The following is a 22883-nucleotide window of genomic DNA, read 5'->3' as shown; positions in this document are numbered from 1 at the left end:
GACACCATCATTTTTCTGTTTAAGTAGGAGTGCTCTTCCCTCCATTGAGAGTACTGATAAATGCTGCCCCCACCTTCAGTACTGAGCAATGCATTCCAGGGACAACCTTTCTCTAGCCAGGTGCTCTAGCCTAAACCAGACCTGCTTCTATCATGCTCATTGGGCTGCCCTTCCCACCAGCTTGGCTGCAAAATGTCAGGTCCTGGAATCACTTCCCAGAAGCTTATTGCTCATGCTCCTTTCACCCCGGGGCAGTTGTGTCCTTCCAACATGTGTTGGAGCCATTCTATGTGGATATCTAGCCTGATGCGATGATTACCATGAGGTGACAATTTCACGATGGGATGGGGTTAACAGTTCTGAGAATACGGCCTGTGTACACTGCATGAGGTAATGGTGGTATGGAATTTATTAGAGGTTTAACAACTTGCCAACCAATCTTCTACCTAGCTTCCAAGCTTTAGAAGCCTGCATATCAAGCTCCCACACTAACCTGCAAACGTACCCAGCCCTCATTATGCTGGTGGCTGGGTTAGGCTCATGCAGAGGTGCAGTTAGGGGAACCAATGCCTCCACATGGGGGGCTGCACACAACCGCTGATCATGGGTACCACGTTTTCGAGCTGCTGCAATCATGCGCATCCCAGCGGCCACGTACATACAGCATCCATGAAGAAGCTATTGTTCCCACAGAGGCAGGGGCGGAGGAAGGGTGTGTGTGGTGGGGGTAGTCCGCCCCGGGTGTCGCCACTGAGGCGGGTGACAAAATGCTGGGCGGCACTCACCACGGGGCCTGCAGCGCGCCCAAACCACACGTCTTTCCTGGGAGAGACGCGGTGGCTTATGCGCGCAGGCTCCGTGCTGCCCCAAACAGTCTGCCCGCCACCTCCCCCTCAGCTGTAAGGCAGACTGAGTGAGAGGAGACATGCAGGAGGCCTTGTGGAGCGTCCTGCCCCGGCTGGCCCCGCCCTGTGGGTGGCTGGCCCCACCCCCTGGGTGCAGGGCGTGTGTGCCGCCCCAGGCTCCCGATTGGCTTGCACTTCTGTGTAAAGTTAGTCATGTGAAGTCAGTTCTGTGAAAGCCACTGCTGTGAAAAGAGGTGCTGATGAAGTTTGCTGTCATGATGCAAAGCCAGAATGAGCAAGAGCTACATAGGGGTGGGTGTACTGAGCTCCTTTGCAGCCACTTCATCCCTCTCTTTGTGTGAGCAACCGGACGAGCACTTAAACATAGCCTTCTGTTAGGTGCAAACCTAAGCATGTCTTCATATTCTGGCCTGTCGGGAGGCCAACGGCAATAGTTTCTGGGTATGCATATGAAGGGGAGCTATGGTTAAGACCTGTGCCCTGGCTTGTTCAGCTACTCCTGTGAAGGGGAGGTGCAAAGCAGTTGCCAAGTTCTCTGCGTGGGTTCCTCAGACAGAATACAATCCAAATCCAGATACTGAAATGGACGATGGCATAGGCCTTACAGAGTAATTTGAATTTATACGTTCAAATAGTGTCCACTGATCATTAGCTACAGGTTAAGACTGAAGAACGGAAGATGTTCAAAATTGCCCTCTTAGATCTGGATACTTAAAAATAAAACATGGCTCAAGTTGGAGATGGGTTTGGAAAGCGATTATGCTGCAGATTAGGCACCCAGACACAACTTTAAATGTTATGCTTTCTAATTGCATTGTAGCTCTTTGGAATACCTAGAATCTATGTTGGAGGATAAAATATTAATTAACATCCTACGTTGGCAATGCTGTTTTTTCCCCTTCATCAAAATGATAAAATAAATGCACCAGCAAGCTGTTTTAGGGTTTTTGATTGGCTTCCATTTTTAGCAAGTGTTGATTTGGCTGGGGCAGAAATATAGACTTGCACTAAAACATTTCTCTTTCTAGGAAAAGCAAAGCATGATATCTAAACCTACTGTCCTTTGTTACCTTCCCTCCTGCTCCACTTTACATTACATATGGGTCTAATGGTTTCAATGCAATCCCTGCCAGCTATATTGAAATATAAATATTCTTTACAGTTTGAAAAAAAGATTTTAACCAATTATCAGGATTAGGTGGGTTTTATGCCATTCCTTGAATATTACAGATGGTTCTTAGAGATCTTAAATGAATCACTGGTTAGCAATAAACTATTTTGGTTCTCCTGAAACCCTGATCTTCTTGTCAACAACAGCAATGACAATATAAACTTCCACAGCAATGTACTTTTGGAAGTCTTTATGTTAAAGCATTTGGCACATTTAGGATTCTTTGGCTTGGACCTCTGCTTATGGGAGGTGAAGGCCATGTTAATGGATTCCCCCTTCCCTGAGAAACTGCTCTGCTGAGTTGGGGGACTCTTCGGAAAAGTGTGGTAGGGAGGATGTAGGGCAGGCATGGCCAAACTTGGCCCTCCAGATGTTTTTGGGACTACAATTCCCATCATCCCTGACCACTGGTCCTGCTAGCTAGGGATGATGGGAGCTGTAGTCCCAAACCTTCTGGAGGGCCAAGTTTGGCCATGCCTGATGTGGGGGGAGATGGACTTGCCAAGAATTGCCTCTCCCCCTTCTTGCCAGCAGGAGCCTGTGTGCTGCATCTTGACCCTTTCCATTTGCAGAAAGAATCCAACGCATTCAACACGGTGCTGAAGGCCAAGGAAATGTTTTGTTTTGGGGAGGGTGGGGAGATTCCGTAATAGGAGTTTGGTGCCACAAACAATACTAAATTATCTGCAAGTTTTGGATGGAAGCCTTTCATAATAGAATGCTTCTCTGGAGATGTTTCTTTCTCCTCCCACCACCATGCATTAAAATGTATTTTTTGGGGAGGGGAAGATATTGGTTGTGAATCAGTGGGGGCTTTTCAGCTGCTCCCTTCCCGCTGCAGCCTTGCTGTGCTTCTTAAAAAGTTGCCCCATTGGACAAGGGACCATTTGGACTGGATTTTTGTTATAGGCATATGGGGCTGCTGTTGAAAGGGAAAGCTCTCCTTCAGATCAGCACTCAATCTCTACAGTAGAGAAGATTCCAGGTTCTATTTACAGCATTGACAGGTAAGACTAGGAAAGACCCCTGCCAGATACTCGGAAAAGTACCTGAAAATCAGAGTTGACAGTGATACGGTACATGGAACAATGGTCTGACTTGGTTTAAGGTATGTTCCTATATAAGCACGGCAATTTGCGGGTTAAATCAGCGGACGTTGTAAACCTCTACTGTCATTAATAATGTTTTGTATATATGCCTCACTTCTGAAAAGGCATGTTGCCTTCAGGAAAATACAGCTTTGAAAAATACTGCCTTTCCCCTTCCTGGTGCTATAAGGCTGGCTGTAGAAAGGCCACTTTGGGTGTGTTATCTTCTGACCAAAGTAGACAGAAGCGTCAAGCATCTTTCTCTTTCTATTTATTTTCCTTCTTGTTGCTACATCAAGACTTTAGATCCATTCTGATGGAGCCTTACAAATGGGTGCAAAACTCCATGAATGATTCCTATTATAAAAGGCTGCAGCGCATTCATTTGTTTGCAAGGGTCTGAAAACCTGTTTTGTTTATTTCGCAGGAAATAAGTAGCTTTGTTTTAGCTCAAAAAGCCAAATGAGCATCTGAGTACATTTTTATTTTAGAACAGATTTGTTTATTTAATATATATATATATATATATATATATATATATATATATGTGCAACCACCAGCAACCGCTGAATTGTAAATTAAAAGGTGACTTTGTATTTTATTCATCTGGAAAATGTGTGCTTGTCATATCTGCTTGACGTTACAAGAATGAAGTTATGGTTTGGACAGTAACAAACAATGACACTAGTCAACCTCATCAGTAGACATGAAATAAAGGAATGACAATGATTGATGGCAGCTATTCATTTACAGATATTTCTAGAAGATTCTTTATTGGCATAGTCAGGCAAGCATACATTCTCTCTCTCTCTTTCTCTCCCCCCCCCCAATTCTTAACTCTTCTTTAGCTCTGCACAACAGTGGATAAGAGGGCAAAAGGGACTTCAGGCAACTCCCAGCCTCTTGCACACACAGGCAACTGAATGCTTTGAAGAACTACTATGCTCCTTCATAGTCTCATAGGTCTACGCTGAATGGATGCACAGAAAGTAACTACTTAGTAACAAAACACTGCAGTAAAGTGTCTAAAGAGAACAAGCACACTTCAGAATTGAGAGAGGGGGGGGGACAGGCAGAGAAAGAGAGAAAACCCTGAGCAGCATATAATTCGGTTCTAAAGACTGCCTCACTGCTAATCTTGGCATTTGGCGTACCAACTCTAATTACACGAGGTTGCTATCTCCCTTGCTGTTTTAGGGTGTGCCATAAATTTGCCCCTGGTTTGAAGCCAACGTGATTGTTCTTATAGGACTTCTCACTTGAGTAAAGTTTCATACAATACTGATCCCTTCTTTGGCATTATTTCAGTTGCTTTAAAAACAAAACAAAACAAAACTGACCATGCTTTATAGTGTTTGACTCCCTATGGCATAAACAAGCATATTCCTTTAAATTTGTTTCAATGGTTTCTCTCCAGTAATGCATTTGACTGTAAATCACTAAATTATGTTATTGCAATAAGAAAAGTGTTTAATAGGTAATGTTTTAGTGGTACTCTGAATAAACTAAGTGGTCCATTCAATAAACAGATTTCCGAAAACAAAGGAGCGTGCTAGTCACTGCATTTTGAATTGTTTTGAATGGAGTAATTAGAGGGGATTTTTTTTTGGCATTGCATTGCTGTTAAAAGGTCCAGACAGTGATTTACAGTATATCTGAAGTTCATGCAAAAAAAATGTGAAAAACTGAATTTGTATTATAATACTGCATTCCTGTAATGTAGCATCTGCAAGTTGACAATACAAGAAAACATAAGCAGTGTTCTCATGAGAGATAGAGACTAAAGCAACTAAAAGCACACACATTGCTGAAAATAAAACAACTAAGAGGATAGCAATGCATTCTAATGCAAGATACATACTGTCAGACCAGAATTCATTCAGTCTTTCTTTTTTTTAAAGAAGCAAAATCCAGATTTTCTACCCCCAACTCTGTTCTATAGCAAATCTGATCCTCTTTAGATCTCCCCCACCAACTTAGAAAGAACTAAAAAGAAAAATAAAAGAAAAATTGAGTAAAATAATTTAAAGAAAAGAAAAGTATTTGCTAGAAGTGGTGAAGAAATTCTGCCTGGTATCCAGGGTATGCTTATGGAAAAAAAGAAAGAAAAGGGGGGAAAGGAGTATTGCCTCATGGACAGGAGGTACAGCAACCCAACTGCTCCATTTCATTATTGCATTCAGAATACTCCAGGTACATATTTGCCAGCTCTCGTGACCAGTAAAAGCTCCAATTCTCTCTTAAGTAAAGGTGCACTCACCATTTGTATGAGGAACAGCTTTTTGAACATAAATAAAAAATTAGTACAGCATATTGTTTAAAAGTTAACATGGAGGGGAAGGGGACTTGTTTTTATTAGGACGGATTCAGCTTGTCTTTTTTTTTTTTTTAAAAAAAACAGGATTAGGGGAAAGGAAACAAAAAGATGATTTAGCAGCTAAAGATCCCTTACATTTCCTTTCTTTTAAAAAGACTGTTGTTTTGCTAAAGCAGAGTTATATATGAGATCGCATGCCAAAACATTCATTTTAATGGATTTATTTTTAATTTTTAATTTTTAGTGGCGGTGGTGGAAGAGGGGGAAAGGTGAGGATGGGATAAAGGAAGAAACCCTGTCGCTTCTAAGCTATTCTCTCTCTCTCTTATGTGGTTATACATATGGATATGTTGAAAAACGAAAAAGCAAAAGGTTACCAAAATGATCACCACATAAGACACACATTTTTGGTTTCTAGACCACTGGAAACTGCTACTCAATAAGCAGTCATACTTGCGCCCACAGGGAACTATTATTGCTCTTGTTAATTCCCCACCACTTTAACATACAGCACCTTCCCTCATAAGGCTCACTGCCCTACCTTTCTATTCTTGGAAGTGTCCAGGGTTAACACCATTCTGCTGGTGAACTACACCAAGCTAATCATTGGAACGGGGAAAACAAAACAAAAAAGAACGGTAGGTTGGCAAAGTGCAGAATGATCTGTTGTCAGGCATCAAAGCAGTCAAAACTAGATGTCAGTTCCATGAAACAAAAGAAAGGTAATAGTTACAGTCTCATTGTGATGTTAATTCATATTTACAACCTTGGGATGATGAAGAAGAAAAATAAAAAGGAAAAGAAAATGTCAATGGTTGGCTTTTACTAAGAGGATCAGTTGATGCCAATATGAAAGCCAGGGAGAGAAGGCAATTATGCAGACACCACATGCATCCTAATTTCAGTATGGAAAACTTACATTTCAAACCTAAATTCAGGAAAATAATATGGAAAATTTATACTACAAAATCTAAACATGAGAAAGATTTAAGAGGAGGGGTGGGGTGGGGAAGCACATTGCATATGTCAGATAATCGACTCTGATTATCTGATCTGTGCTAGCTACAGGGAAGCACTTACCCTTAAGTCCAGCTAGAAGTTAGCAGGGTAAGAAGGAACAAACCAGAATAACATAAAGGCTAGCAACAAGGCTCAGGAAAGCAGACAGGAGTTCTAACCTAGCAGCTAGAGTACTTGGGTTCAAGCAAAGAATGAAACAAAAAATAATAATAAGAGTAATAAGAAAATCAAAGACAAATAAAGAAACTTTAAAACAACACGAATATACAACAACACTTAACAGCTGTTTTTTTTTTAAATGAAGCTCAAAAACCTAGCCATATAAATATATATACAAAATATATAAAGGGTGAAACAAAGGATCACACGAATTCTCAAAAAGAACAGCCAAATCTTTTGCACGTGATGCGACCAACATCATAAAATAGAACAGATACCACAAATCAAACAAAACGAAATAACGGAAAGGAAAGGAAAAGCACAGGTGATATGTGAAACAATTACTGAACAATCTTTCATGTTTAAAAGAAGGTTTAAAAATGAAAGTGTGTGTGTCTGTGTGTGCATTTTGGCTAGCGTGCCAGTAATAAAACAGAACAGATAAAAATTGATATCCCCAGACAAGTGGCCGTTTCATGAAACTTTATATATTGCCAAAGGGTGTTGTGCATCATTTTAGGAGTAATGAACAAAGGCTTTGGGTAGATTTTTGTTTTCCTTTTACTGAAAGCATATACCGGTATAGCATTAACCTTCTAGCTTACTAACACTGAAATCCTATGCATACTTTCCTGGGAGAAAGCTCCAATGAACACAGTGGCTCTTACTTCCAAATAAACATGCATAGGATTAAAGTGCTGGTTTTTATTGATTTATTGGTAGAAACAAAAAGCAATAACAAAAGTACCAGTCTCTCACAAAAAAATGGGATTGTTGGACTTTATAAAACTGATGAATAGCAGGATCTATTGTTTTCTGCATTTAAAATGCCCGCAAAAATACACTCCACTTTTAAATTTTATATACTTAAATAAAAGCTATCTGTTTCATTCAAAGTTGGAAGCCAGCTATCATACGGGAAGTCGAGTGTTGCATAAAGTTTACATTTGCTAAGACAAATTAGGTGGGAACCAAATGAATTCAGTATTATTCCCAAGTTTCCCAACTGTAAAATGTGTTGTTCTCAAGTTTCTGTTTTACAGACAGCTTCATCGTAAGAACGGAGTGTTGTTGTTTTTTCCTGGTCAGTAACACAATGCAGCTCTGCCATCTTTAGGCAATTTATGTCATCTATGAAAGCATTAGCAAAAATTTTACACTAATGAAAAGTGCCTCTAATGTGTACTTTCTTTCATGCCTTTCATGTAGCCAAGAACTATATGCTACTGTGAACAAGGAAAAGTAAACAAAAAGGATATGCAAGCTAAATGCACAAGAATAAAAGCGTTTTTCTCACAATAGTACTTACCTTTCTGTGGTTGAAGAAAAATAGAGAAATGAAACCCTTTAAAATGCAATACTTGATTTACATGGGAACTGAACGATTTGTTCTGTTTTCCCTGTGTGATACCTGGCAGTCATCATCATGTGTGCATAAAAAGGACTCACTTCTGATGCTTACATCTCTACCTGCGTATATTTTTTATTGCCCATTGATGCATTTTAACAAGGAGCTCAGTGTTCTGATGCAAGAAAAAAAAGTGATGCAAATATGCAGGCATTAATAAAGCATGACCTTTCACAGCCTGAGCTCACTGGTGTTTTGGTGAGCAGGGGGGGGGGGGGAGCAGCTGCGATGCATGGGTTCGGGCTAAAGGCCTGTGCACATATTATGCATTTGCAAGATGCACTCGCCCCAATATTTTTGTTTAGTTCATCCCCTCCCTTGATTTATGTAAACCACTTAGAGGTCTTTGTCAATTAAGTGGTATATAAACCCAAGGGTAACTGCGTTTCAGCTCAGGACTGTATGAACACGGTGATTTATTATTATTATTTACGAGATTATGGATTACCTTTAGCAACCTCTAGTGGTAGTTTTTCAGCTATCTGGAGCTACCTATAGCCGTACATCTTACCTACCAGTCATTTTCTCTCGACCAGGACTTAAAAGGTCTGCAGTTTTCTACCCTCATAATACTCTGCTGTGGTTGTCTTTGTTGACATATGTGTCTATTTCAATCACTTTGTGAAGAAACAGAATTATCAGAAGAAATAGGAATGCCTTCAGCCACTGCATCCATTTGCTAAGATGGAGCATGTGATGTTTTCTTTAGGGATAGGTTTCTGGAAAGGAAACTCATTTCAGTTGCCCTATTTGCTACTCCAGCAGAGGAGAAATGCAGGGAAAAGCCAATTCTACTTCCATGTTTTTTTCCAGATTTTAAAGCACATTTAGCACACACAGCTTCCCCTGTGAAATCCTGAGTACTATAGTTTAACCCTCACAGCGCTACAGTTCACAGCACCCTCAATAAACTGCAGTTCTCAGGATTCTACAGGGGAAGCTGTGTACTTTAAATGTATGATGTGGATGCGAAACAAAGCCTGCAAATGAAAGGGAATGTCTCCAGGGAAGAGATATTCCACAAAGGAGCACATGATTGCTCTTATCAGCTGGTCAGTTTTATAAACAGCTATGCTAGGAATAGAGGGACATGGGTAGCGCTGTGGGTTAAACCACAGAGCCTAGGACTTGCCGATCAGAAGGTCGGCGGTTCGAATCCCCACAACGGGGTGAGCTCCCATTGCTCAGTCCCTGCTCCTGCCAACCTAGCAGTTCGAAAGCACGTCAAAGTGCAAGTTGATAAATAGGTACCGCTCCGGCGGGAAGGTAAACGGCATTTCCGTGCGCTGCTCTGGTTCACCAGAAGCGGCTTAGTCATGCTGGCCACATAACCCGGAAGCTGTACGCCGGCTCCCTTGGCCAATAAAGCGAGATGAGTGCCGCAACCCCAGAGTCGGGCATGACTGAACCTAATGGTCAAGGGTCCCTTTACCTTTTTATGCTAGGAATATAACTCTGGCAGAATCTGGGTATCCAGATCACTAGATCTTTTAATATAAGGACCTCAGCCGTTAAGCCACTAAGCAGGGGGATGGCAGGGGGTTGGACTCGATGGCCCTTGTGGTCTCTTCCAACTCTATGATTCTATGATTCTATGAAGAGGAAACGCATAATGTGTGCACAAGCGCCCTGACATGTTCTGTCTTTTCCTCTCTCTCTTTGCCTCAAAGTCTTGCTCAACATGGTGTTAGATATACAAGGCTGAAAGAGGGGGATGGATCGGGGAAGGGGTCACATTCTGTAATATGCTTGGCCCATCCCAAAGCAGGGGAGCAATCTGGGGCAGCCATAGCTAAGTCTGGAATTTCCATTGTCTCATTTTGAATGTGGTACGTTCTCAGATGAGGAGCACCGCAGGATTATGAGGAGTCCAAAAGAGGAGAGGGGGACCATTTGGAAATCATTATGGAGGCTCCCGGTGCTGATCAGGGAGATCCCATGGGCTTGAGATTTGTATGTCCCACACTTCTTGACTTCATCAGCTAGGGATTGTGGGGAATGTAGACCATTCTTTAAGAACTAAAGAGCAAAACAGGAAATTCAGAATCCTGAAAGGTGCCAAGTAGGTAAAGACAGAGCACATGGAATGCTTGGAATGGGAACAACACAGCTTTGGGGAAGATTATTAGATTATGTAAAGGAGAAGTATTCTTATGACTCACTCTTGGATTAGCCAGCCATTCACAGAGCTAGGAAAGGCCATCAGACTGCTCTGTGGGGTCCTTGTGCAAGCAATTCAGAAAAGTATGCTGTTTACTTACCTGACCTGCATCACAAACGTGTAATGTCATTAGAATCATGAAAACGGGCTGCTCCTAATGTGTGCAGTGTGTGTGTGTGTGTGTGTGTGTGTGTGTGTGTGAGCGTGCATAAACCTAAAGGTGATGGGAGCGAGGATGCACATGCCATTATAAGGCCCAATGCTACAGCATTTCAATCCACCAATCAGTCAAACTGCCACTTAAGTCAATGAAAGTTTTCCTTTTGTAACGGGCAACAGAAGGGAAACCATGAAAGGAACAACCTTCAACCGGTCTGCATCATGCCATGTTTTCATTCGTACTGAAATGAAAACAAAGCTTTTGCTGGGCAATAATAAAGTCAGAGTAAGAGTCCAAGCTATGCAAGCATGTGATAAAACGATATCGGCATATCTAAATAGTTCTCAAAACTTTAAAAACCCTCACAGATATACTCTGTAGGGGGGAAAGGAACTAAAACATGATCAGCAGCGAGGTGTTTGTATGTAAAGGCAAGCGCTTTTGATGTATTTCAAATTTACCAGAGCCTTCAACACATGAGAGGGCAAGGAAGGCTGATGTACAAACCCATGCTGACTTGGCAGAATCTTTCATTTTGGGCTGCTTAGAAACTTTTGATTTTCAGGAGTCAACTTAACAATCTTAGTAGCACAATTAGTACCATTATGCTAAACCTCTTCCCAAAATCATGTCTCTGAGCTAGTTAAAAGTGTTACTTGATTTTAAATTCTCCCTTCTTTTGTGTTTCTGTTTGACGCTCTGGGTTTCTTTGAGAGGAAGGGTGGATACATAATTAATAATATAAATAAATAAATATCTCTCAAATTGCATGATTAAGTTGGCAATCTTATACACACTTACCTGGAAACAAACCCCATTTAATCCAATGGGTTGTATTTCTGAGTAGACATGCATAAGATTGCACTGCTAATGAATCTGCTAATGAATCTATTTCTTTTAAAAGGTGACATTTGTGAATGGAAATAAGTTACGTGCTTGTGGAGTTTAAAACTCTTAAAACAAACAGTTCAAAAACAGTAAATTGATTATTACAATGAAAAATTTACAATCTAGTGGCTGAAAACCACAAGTGCACCACAGATTTATTTGGTCTTGGGTTAAGAGGTTCTTGTTTCCTGTAACTAACAAATACAATCCTGTCTCTCTGTGCAGTTTGCTAGCCTGGGTTCCTGGTTGTTTAAATTTGGATAACATATAAAGCAAAAAAATGTGCTTGTGATCTACAGCTGATTTAGAGGATACAGAAGGTGTTAGGGGACATATACATCTGCTTTTTCTAAAACAACACCGGCAGAAGACAGCCTATGCTGTCCTATATCAAAACACCAATCTTGAAAAGATGGCTGATTCCTGGCACTGTATCAACCTGGTAGCCTCCATATGTTTTTGGACCACAGCTCTCATCATTCCTGATCATTGATCATGCTGCCTGGGTCCGATGGAAGCTGTAGTCCAAGCATCTAGATGGCACCAAGCTGAGGAAGGGTGGCATAAACAGCTGGTTTTGTTATGGGACGGAATATGTCTGTCCTTATGGTTTGTCCCATAAAAAAGGGAAAGCACAGAGAAGAACTGAAAATTATGGGTGGATGTTTATGCAATTGTTGTAAGGAACAAGTGTGGAATACCCTATAGAGACATCTTCTGAGAACCCTTCCATCAAGTATTGCATTTTAGACTTTACTCTGGATGTTTCCCAATAGGATTCTTTTCTCAGTCCACTGCGCACAGCATCCAGAACCCTCAGATGTGAAGATAAACCAATTAAAAATGTATTTTGAAAAAGTTGGAGCCCACCCCTGCTCTCCCATTCATGAACAAGCAACCTTTTGAGCAACCCCCCCCCCCACTTCTTCTCTCTCTCTTTGCTTTAATTAGAGCTTGTTTTACTTACAAAATTGAGAGATTGGGGCGTCTAGCTGGGGCACGTTTCCTCCTTTAGCATTAAGCTTTTGAACTTGAGTGGGGGGCACAGGCTTGTGGGACTGGCCAGTGGCTCGGTACATGGCTTGGACCCACAGGATCCGGTCCTGCTCATCGTCGCTTGCAAAAATCACCGTGTCGCCTTCTTTCACCGCATTAAAAAATGCTCTGCCGCCCTCCAAACCTGAAGAAGACCAGAAACCAGCAATTAGAATGGCAGCAATTGGAGATGTGATTTGGGATTCAGTGGCTGGGATCCTAAATGCAAGGTTTGCCCAATGAGGCTTTCTCCCTTCCTGCTCGTAGTCTCCCATGCCTCCAGGAAAGCTGCTCCTGAAGGCCAGGAGATTCTCCAGAAGGAAATGTGATGTGGTGCAGAAAGCTGCAAGATACAGGGGGAATCTGAAGCCCCTGCTTTGTATGAGCATTCAGGCAAAAGACTTTTAGCGTCCAATCCAGCAAGCAGAAGGGGGCAAACGACTAGGGTCAAATGAAGCTTAGGAATGTAGGAAGTGGACTTATTCCAAGTCCGACCTTTGGATCTAGCTCCATAGTGTTTGCATTGGATGGAAGCACCCCTTCAGGGTTTCAGACAGTGGTCTCTCCCAGCCCTACAAATAAATGGACACACATAATGTACAACCAACCCTTGGAAAGTGACTGTGCCAGATTCTATGTGATGTTATTTCTGCTCTTGACACTTAAGAAGTTGCAGTCTCCAGGCAAGTCTTTAAACAGGCATGTACTCAACCTCCTTGAAGAGCAACAAGTTACTGCAAAGCCCTTCCTCATACTTTCCTCCCTTGTGTTAACAGACGGGCCCATCAGCCCTAATCTATGGCATTGGCTACCAAGACTTCTGCCCCTGCAGCCACCCTTCCATCATAATCAAATATCCCATAATCAAAGACTTCGGAGAGATGTGGAAGAAACCCTTGCCTCTCACACACTAATCAATCAATTGCCCGTGAGTACGATTTGGGGATCATATCATTATGGATGCAGAGACTTAGGGCAGTTTTCAATGACAGGAAAGTGTAATCTATAGGATTTTCTCACATCATGTGGGATCAGAGGGCACCAGTTTAAGTACCCCTTTCGTAGCTTGCAACAACAAACAGAAAACAAGCAGCTTGCAGAAATAAATGGAAGAAATCCTGATTAGGCCCATAACTGTTCAGCAAACAAATGGGCAACCAGATAATAAAGAGTACCAGTCGACTTATCTACCTGGCTGTGGGTCTGTGTAGTCCACCGTGTATCCATCAAGCTGCAACAGCTCTTGAGGCTCAGCTTTTTTCTCTCGGTAACTGCACATAGCAAATGTATATTGGCTAACCTGCAGGAAAATCAGAACACTTAAATAGCACCCGGTGATGACGGTTGAATTCTTCGAAGTGGCAGCATCTGCAAATATTTAGGCAGCCATTTAAATATCTATCTATCTATCTATCTATCTATCTATCTATCTATCTATCATCTATCTATCTATCTATCTATCTATCTATCTATCTATCTATCTATCATCTATCTATCATCTATCTATCATCTATCTATCTATCTATCTATCTATCTATCTATCTATCTATCTATCATCTATCTATCTATCTATCTATCTATCTATCTATCTATCATCTATCTATCTATCTATCTATCTATCTATCTATCATCATCTATCTATCTATCATCTATCTATCATCTATCATCTATCATCTATCATCTATCATCTATCATCTATCATCTATCATCTATCATCTATCATCTATCATCTATCATCTATCATCTATCATCTATCATCTATCATCTATATCTGTATCTCTATCCATCTCTATCTATATCTATCTCAGTTGAAACCCTAGTATATGAAACCTCTCCCCAGTTATAATTTGGGATCATTACCACCAGTCTTGAAGTGCACAGGTTTCTACTTAGCGGAAGAGAGAATGTTGGGATACTACATTCATTATCCTAGGGGCACATAGTAAGACCTTGGCCTTCCAATAACCAAATATATGCCATGGCGTGCCCAGGAATGTCGGCAGAGCCTGCGGCTGTCTCCTGCCCAGCAGCCTAAGGAAAAGCTTGAGGAGCTTGCTTCAGGCAAAACAATGCCAGTCTAAAAAACCCATGGCTTATTTGATCAAGGACAGCATTGGGTCCAATCCCTACTTCCTTCTTCTTCTTGGCATGCCGTAATGGTAAACCTAATTTTCCTGTTACAACAGAACTGGGAAACCATAGTTTACATAACGCTTACAAACCAAGAACATTACATCTGCACTGGGCCCTCGGCTGTTCACTTGCAGATGAATAACCTGTGACTTTAGGAAACCAGAGGTAACCTCCTCTACACAGGCACTAGATATGGACTGCAGATCTCTACTCCCAGTCCCTGAGCAGTTCAGAATCCATGAACAAGCACAGAATAGGTTTTAATTATTCCTAGGAGGAGATTAGCTCTGTGCTGATAAGTCTCAGATTTATCAGTTGATGGGCAAACACTCTATAGCCCTTGCCTAACTAACTTCATTGAGTTGTTTTATCGTGTTTTTAATATTCTCTTGGGAGCCGCCCAGAGTGGCTGGGGAAACCCAGCCAGGTGGGCGGGGTATAAATATTATTATTATTATTATTATTATTATTATTATTATTATTATTATTATCTCCATGGGGCATCCAGGGCAAGAGACTTCCAGGTAGAACCTGTTGAGGGTAGCAGTAATAAGGAGTCAAATGGCAAATGAATAAATAAATTGTTCTGACTACGTCCAAAACGATCCTTTAACATTCCTTAAAAAACGAGTTCACAGTGGGCTTTTCACTCCCTGAATTGATCCCAGGGCTTTTGTTATTATTATTTTTTTTTTTAAGCTATTGTCCAAAAGGCGGAATCTACATGCTTTGAAACCGCTTATCATTCATCTGGAGAGCGCCAGAGTGACACACTGTCAGAAACAATGTGCACTAAATTGCTGGTTGCCAGTCATATTAAAGCAATATGAAAACCCCACAGATATGTACAGTTGTTGTCGTTGGTCCTGCAAATGGCAGCTCTCAGTCCTCTGATTTACCGTCTATCTGCGTGACATGACACATTCAATGTCAAGTTCTTGACGGCACTCTTCTTGCTGGCTGCAGGGGGCTCTGGCATCGCCTTGAGGTGCCCATCAGGCTGCATCAAGAGCCAGCTTGTGCTTAACATTTGAAAAATCAGGATCGTCTAGGAGAAGGCAGTTAGAAAGCAAAGGATTCTCCTCAGCTCTAGGCTAGGAACTTACAGGGAAATTTACTGTCAAATGATTTCAAAATGACTTTGTTAAGGTTGTGTCACATTCTGGATTCCTGACGCAATTATATTGGTTTGGACATTTCCTTGACCTCCGAAGGAAACTTTGACTCCGACAATTCCTTAAAACTCTTGTATCAATGCATTGTGTTTGTCATTTTGGAAGAACTGGGGGGTGGGGTTGGAAGAAATCCCCCCTCAGTCGCTGGATGTCAGAGTGTTTGCTGGCCATCGCAGAAAAGCTACAAGACTTTCTTCCAAACTGCACCGTACTATTAGCAAGAATGTATATAACAAGATGTATATCCACACACACACACGCACACAGACAGACAGACAGACAGACAGACACACACACACACACACAAACCTTGCTAGGATATACAATAAGATGTGATTTATTAAAAACAGAAGATTTTTCAAACAAGCTAAGATAATTTAGTGCCATGCTGCCCTCTTCTGGTCTCAAATAATCATTAATCGTGTGCTTATAACTGCCACCACCTCACTCTCAAATCTGTTGCTAGCTTCTCTTGCTACTTTCTCCACACTCTGATTATCCATACTTTAAAAAGCCACAAGATATTGTTGTGGTTCCAAAAACCCACACGAGGAAAGGGAGCCAATTTTCAAGGTGTTACTGTGAAGGATTTATCACCAGTCACAACCCATCTGGGTATCTCTAGTCATTCCTTGCATCACCCAGGCCTTCACAGCCCTGGGTTTCTTTTGTTGTTGCCTTCTGCATTAGTGTTTGCCTGTTGCAAGGCTTTAAAGATGTGTTCCCAAATGGTTAGCATCTACAGGGGCGTGTGTGAATGAAACCTGCCCACTCAAACCATGCAGTGCTACCATGGTCTAATTCTGATGCCCGTGGGTGCAACTGCGCTCTTAAGGCCTTCCCTTGGTACTTGAAAAACCTCTGAGGTGTGTCACCAATTGTCCCCATCCCTTTGTCATGAGGTGGTGTGGGGGGTTAGCTACCCCTGCCCTGGAAAGGTACATAGCACATATAACAGCAGTCCTGAAAGACCTACATTGGCTCCGACTAAATTTCCGAGCACAATTCAAAGTGTTGGTGCTGACCTTTAAATCCCTAAACAGTCTCGGCCCAGTATACCTGAAGGAGCGTCTCCACCCCCATCGTTCAGCCCACTATCTCCTGAAGGAGCGTCTTCACCCCCCATCGTTCTGCCCGGACACTGAGGTCCAGCACAAAGGGCCTTCTAGTAGTCTCCTCCCTACGAGAAGTGAGGTTACAGGGAACCAGGCAGAGGGCCTTCTTGGTGGTGGCGCCCGCTCTGTTAAATGCCCTCCCATCAGGTGTCAAGGAAATAAACAACTATCTGACTTTTAGAAGACACCTGAAGGCAACCCTGTTTAGGGAAGTTTTTAATGTTTGCTGTTTTAATGCTTTTAATATTCTGTTGGGATCCGCCCAGAGTGTATGTATGTATGTATGTATGTCCGTATAAATAAATATTACGCTGAAGGAGAAAGTTGGAAGAGCAATGTTCTTTTCCACTTCCTGTTTCAGCTCTATGAGCTTTTCAAGGCTCAGATCAGCACCTGAGCAGATGAACAGCAAGCATGGCAAATGAGAAATATTTCTAACTAATCAAAAAGCTGCTTCCCTTTTGTGTTGCTTCTTGGAACACTTACTGCATTGTTACCAAGCACAGAGAATAGAATGAGAGAGAAGGTGTGTGCGGACTTGCACATGGGTGAGATTCAATAAAATGGACCCTCCTAAGTTTCCTTCATGGGTTCCATCCCTTCAACTCACCATCAGATCACAGCACATCTCTCTCTGTTGACTGAACTATTAAAAAAAAAGTATCTCGCAAACCACCCTGAGATCTTTTGAGGAAGAAGGGCAGTATGTATATAAATCCAGTGCTTTTTTCCTGGGGGGACGCGGGGGGGATGCATACCCCTAAACATTTTGCGAATCTAAGTTTGACCTCATTGAAGGGCAGTATTTCAATATGAGTAGGAAAATGAGACTACCCCTAAACATTTTTTATAGAAAAAAAGCACTGTATAAATCTTAGCAACAACAACAACAACACTCTTGCTCACGTGTCTGTGAGACAGAAAGAGAAGTCATTGTCCCTAGATATGCAGCATGTTGCTGCCACCTCCTGGACAATCCGTGACAAATGATGACAATGTTCAGTCTCCAGCTTCCAGTTGCTCAATCAAAATAATCAGATCTGAATTACTCCATGAGTGTGAATTGAGGGATGCCAGCAGATATTACATGTCCGTGGGAGACTAGTTCCTTTGTCAACCAGAATTAACATCTCATCAGGGTTTTTCTTTCTGCAATGGTTTTCTCTAAAAGTATATATTTTCAGTTACAGATAGGTAGCTGTGTTGGTCTGCCATAGTCAAAACAAAATAATTTTTTTTTCCTTCCAGTAGCACCTTAAAGACCAACTAAGTTAGTTCTTGGTATGAGCTTTCGTGTGCATGCACACTTCTTCAGATACCTTCAGAGAACATTTCATGCATGCACACGAAAGCTCATACCAAGAACTAACTTAGTTGGTCTTTAAGGTGCTACTGGAAGGAAATTTCTTTTATTTTGTTTTGAGTATATATTTTGTAATTCTGCAAATGTGTTCTTAATTTGTCATCTATTTTGATGCGTATGGTTCCTTTTTTGCAATGCCAGTAAACACTGGGTACCTGATTCATGATTTTCTAGCATATGTAACTGAGCCTGAACAACCCCAGTTCAGTATCTAGAGAGATAAGCTTATTTGCCTTTTGCCATAAAAACAATAGTGTGGTACCTTAAAGACAAACACATTTATTATAGCATAACCTTTCCTCAATTAATCAACTGAAAATGGAATTTAGAAGGAAAATTCCAGTATAAAACTGCTGAATTACAACTAACAAGAAGTTTAATTTCATTCATTTGAGTCCGAACAGAATTGATTTGCTGTCCTGTCCCACTACAGGTGTTAGTATCTTTTTATTCAACAGGATTTGAAACCTCAAAAAGGTTATCCCCAGCTACAAAAGTCACTGGGCTTATTTTCATCTCTGATTTACATTTCAGCTCTGATTTACTTGTCACAGGCTCTACTTCTAATTATTTATTGATAAGATTAATTCTAAACTGACAACTCATTCGAAAAATATTGTGGCAGTGTACAATACAAATGCTTTTTCACTGAACTCCAAGTTCTACATGCCCCTTGTTTAAGCAGAGGCTGGATGGCCATCTGTCAAGTATGAGCTAGTTGAGATTCCTGCATTGCAGGGGCTTGGATGAGATGACCATTGAGGTCCATTCTGCTAAATGCAAATTACATGATGCAGTGGACTCTAGACCATGAAATCGCATGCCGTAATAAATGTGATTTCGTTTAAGGTTCCATAAGCCCTATTCAGGTGTTTGGTGCATGTACATTAGCCTCACACCTTGCATGAGCAGATCCCAATCCTAGATGACGATGTGCACACCAGCAACACCTTTGGCTGACACAGCAGCGCCAGTCTGAAGGCAGTCTATGCAAGCACAGATATATGTGTGTCAGGCTCTATCTATAGGGAGAGGCCCCCTGGTTCTCCCTACTGTGAAGGGAGTCTTTCATGCTGATCACACATTGGGGAGAGTGTCGTTGTGGCATGCACTTTGTCATCGAGGGGCTGGGACTAGTCAGCACATTCTCAGCAGCCCCTTCACGTGACCTTATGGAGCAGTGCAATATCAGCAGGTGGAGGCCATGTTCTTGTGTTGCAGTGATGAGGGGAGGAATTCACTGTAGCACTCAGTTAAAGTTAGCAAACTTAAAAACGGAAAGCGTAATGCTGGCGGTCAACAAAAGAGCTTTAAAGACTATTTCAAGGCAAATCTTAAAAAATGTAGTATAAACACCAACAATTGGGAAACACTGGCCTGCAAGTGCTCCAATTGGAGAACAGCCTTTACCAAAGGCCTCATGGGCTTTGAAGACACTCAAACGCAGGACACAAGGGAGAAACGTGCTAGGAGGAAGGCACGCTTGGCAAATCCACACCGTGATCAACTCCCACCCGGAAACCAATGTCCCCACTGTGGAAGGACGTGTGGATCCAGAATTGGCCTCCACAGTCACTTACAGACTGATTGTTAGAACCGTGTTTATGGAAGACAATCTTACTCGGCTAGGAGTGATCGCCAAAGAAGAAGAATGCTATCAGAATGGCTTGCAGAAGAGAGAGTGCAGCATGGTTCTTGTGGCTGGTTGTGCACCAGATTCCTGCAGCCCCGATACGACCAGTGGCATGACCAGTTGCACAACAAACTTCCACTAGCAGAACTGATGCACTGGATTTCACACTGCACAACCATTATTCTCACCCTTATGCTAGCACAACCGCCCTTGCACTGTCAGAGAACGTTGAATGTTCCTCAACTTTTTCTGGGTCCAGCCTAAAGTGCTGGTTTTAAAGACCACCATATCCCATATGTACCTACCTGAAACCTCAAGACCATTTTGGGGGACATATTAAAACCTCATTGAACTGGGCTTATTCAAGAAACAAATCCCAGAAATTAAAAAAGCTGCCAACCAAGAACAATCTTTGCTGCTCTTTCTGTCATATAGTGACAGGAAGCTGGCTTCAAAACTTTGGAGCCACCATTAAAAAAAATAAAATCTTGTTTGGTAGTGACCACCAGCTGTATAGCTGATAGGACTGTCAAAAGACTTTAAGTGCCAGATTTTAAAGACCAGGAACATACATGTGTGAGAACACAGCAAAGATCATTACGACATTTACAGTTGAGGTATGTCTGGTCTGATGCTTTTAAGAGCCTCATATACAGCTGCAGCCAGTAGGGTAGTTCACAAGCAAGAATCACTGTTTTGGTGTTGTGAGGGCAGGGCAGTGGCTCAGTTAGCACCATGATGTCAGTGGGCTACGGCCATTTGGAAAGCTGCTAGCCAGCAAACAACCAACCAACCAGGTGCTTGCACGATGCTGACTGAACTGTGCTCTGCCTCACCATCATCTCCCGACAGATGTTAGTAAGGACCTATATTTGCCTCCAACCTCAGTTGCCCAGTAGAAGCAGCCAGTAATTCCCACCACCATATGTCAATCAAATTTCATGGTTCTGCTTGGCATACCTAAAGATGAATTTCCTAACAAGAAGACTAATTTGGTAGTTTTCAAGAATACTAGATAGAGCAATTGCTTTTGTGATGCTATCTTAGAAGAGCAGCAAGAGCAATCATTTCTATTTCTTTTTTAAAAGAGCCATGCTGTTATATCTTATGGACTCCCATATGTGAAAATAAATAAGTAAGGCTGGAGGTTGCATCCACCTCAAGCTTTTCAAAGAACATCTATCTGGAGGAGAAAATGAAGAGATACTTATAAGACATTAAGCCTTTCCCCCACTTCCTACAGTAAAAGTGTTTCATATAAAAACTTCTTGGCATGCTCCAGCCAGTTATGAGCAATAGACTGACTTTGCCGTGCATTTCCCCTGATTTATGATGCCGTGGACACATTTTCATTCTTAACCTTGGGGTCATATTCTGCCATCACTTTCACACTGCATAGCTCAGAATTTACAATGAGGTGAATAATGAGCCTGTGCTGTGAAATTTGCATGCAATTAGCATTCTGTTCATTGCAGAGGGTAAATTTGCAACCAGAGTGGTAGGTGATGTACAGAAAGGCACTCAGCAAAACATTCTCTCTCCTGGACTTACTCCAAAACTATTATGAGTATGTGATCCAAGAGGATGTGATAATGTTCTCTTAGGTTTCATGATACAGAGGCAAGGGATAGCTGTGTGCGGTCGGATAGACACTCTGGACTTTAAGAAGACCAATTTCAAAAAGGTTAAGGGACTATTGGGTGAGATCCCATGGTCAGAAATACTCTTAAGAGAAGGGAGTCCAAGATGGATGGGAGTTTAAGAAAGGTGAAAGACCATTCCAACAAGAAAGAAGACTGAGAGGCAGCTAAAGAAACTGGTGCAGCTGCCTAAGGAGCTGACAGCTGGGCTGAGATTTAAGAAGAGCATGTATTAAAAAGCAGAAGAAACGGAACCTGGAACAAAAGAGCTTTTAAGCCTTGTTTGCTAGGCAAGGACCTCTCAGCACGCCGGCTGTAGGAGCTATGGGATGCTTGTGTGCGATCTTGCAGGAACATGCATCTCCCCTCAACATCTTGTGAGAGCATCCCAGAGCTGGTGTGCTGAGCGGGCCTTGCCCCTCAAGCAAGGCAGAGAGTTTAAAAGAGCTCCAGCGTGGCTGGATTTATCATGCACAGTTTCAACCAGCCTGTCTTCAAGTGCGTATAGTTGAATTGTGCAAGTTAAATGCGATTGTACTGTAGTGGCTTATCTAGTGGATGAGGTGAAACCTGAGCTTCAGATTTTTTGGCTTATATATCTCAATCTTACACCAGCATTACCCAACCAGGTGCTCTCCAGATGTTTTGGGCTACGAATCTCATCATTCCTTGATCATGCCAACTAGAGATGAAGGGAGCTGTAGTTCAAAATATCTGGAGGGCACCAGGTTGGGGAAAGCTGCACTATATTATACCATTTCTCAGAATTCAAGCTTTCAAAAAATAGAATTTTTAAAAGAGATATTAAAAAGAGCAGAGCTGGCAAAACCACCTCATGTTAAAATAAGGAGAACCTTTATTAGTCGAAATATTACCTGGACCAGCACAAAGAACCTTTTCTTCCATCTCTTCCAGACATTTTTGCCAATGGCCCACAAATATCTACAAAAGAAGCAGAGGCAATTTCAGTAGGCAAATATCTACGGGAAAGACTAAGATTATTGTGAGTTTAACATAAATATTATAAATATTTATAATTTATATATAATAAATACTATATAGTCAAAGGCTATATAGTCAGATATAAAGGCAAGGTTTACCACATCTCTAATCTCACAAATGGTTTTGAGTCTCACAGTTCAATTAATACAGTCAGGTCTCACAATCCGAACACAATGTGTTCTCAGAAAATCGTTTGTTTTGTGAGCTTTTGCATACTGAGTCAATTATTTCCATTTGATTCCCAAGGGGAAATGTGTTCCTGACCATGAAATTTTGACCCCAACGTGACAGAAAAACCCAGGAAAGTTCTCTGAAGCCCTGCAAAAGGCAAACAAGGAAGGAAAAATGCTCTCTTATTTGCTTGATCTCTTCCTTCTACCACAGTTTCTGGCGAAACAAAACACAAAAAGTAAAGCTTGTTTATGTCTACTTATTTGTTTATAGTACTACATGCAGATCCAGCTGTTTGGCTATCTGAATCTGTAGTGTGTATGGCGAGGTTTGGATACTAATTCATCATGTTTGGATAAGTGAAATGCTCAAAGAATG

The 22883-nt window shown here is 41.7% G+C and overlaps 1 protein-coding gene across 12 annotated transcripts in view; it reads right to left on the bottom strand.

Annotated features, from left to right (window-relative positions):
- Nucleotides 1–22883, bottom strand: part of CADPS (calcium dependent secretion activator) — a 336635-nt gene that overhangs the window by 147778 nt on the left and 165974 nt on the right. For all 12 annotated transcript variants that reach the window (XM_081852319.1, XM_081852323.1, XM_081852328.1 and 9 more), the window contains exons 9-11: nucleotides 22208–22274; nucleotides 13465–13573; nucleotides 12206–12418 (exon numbers count right to left, since the gene is read on the bottom strand). In XM_081852319.1, the coding sequence (XP_081708445.1) occupies nucleotides 12206–12418; nucleotides 13465–13573; nucleotides 22208–22274 (389 nt within the window). The remainder of the gene's footprint in view (nucleotides 1–12205; nucleotides 12419–13464; nucleotides 13574–22207; nucleotides 22275–22883) is intronic.

This window comes from Podarcis erhardii (genome assembly GCF_964252035.2).
Source record: "Podarcis erhardii genome assembly, chromosome: 2".
NCBI classification, from domain to species: domain Eukaryota; kingdom Metazoa; phylum Chordata; class Lepidosauria; order Squamata; family Lacertidae; genus Podarcis; species Podarcis erhardii.
Note: the sequence above shows the minus strand (reverse complement) of the source record. Positions and strands in the feature narration are given on the sequence as shown.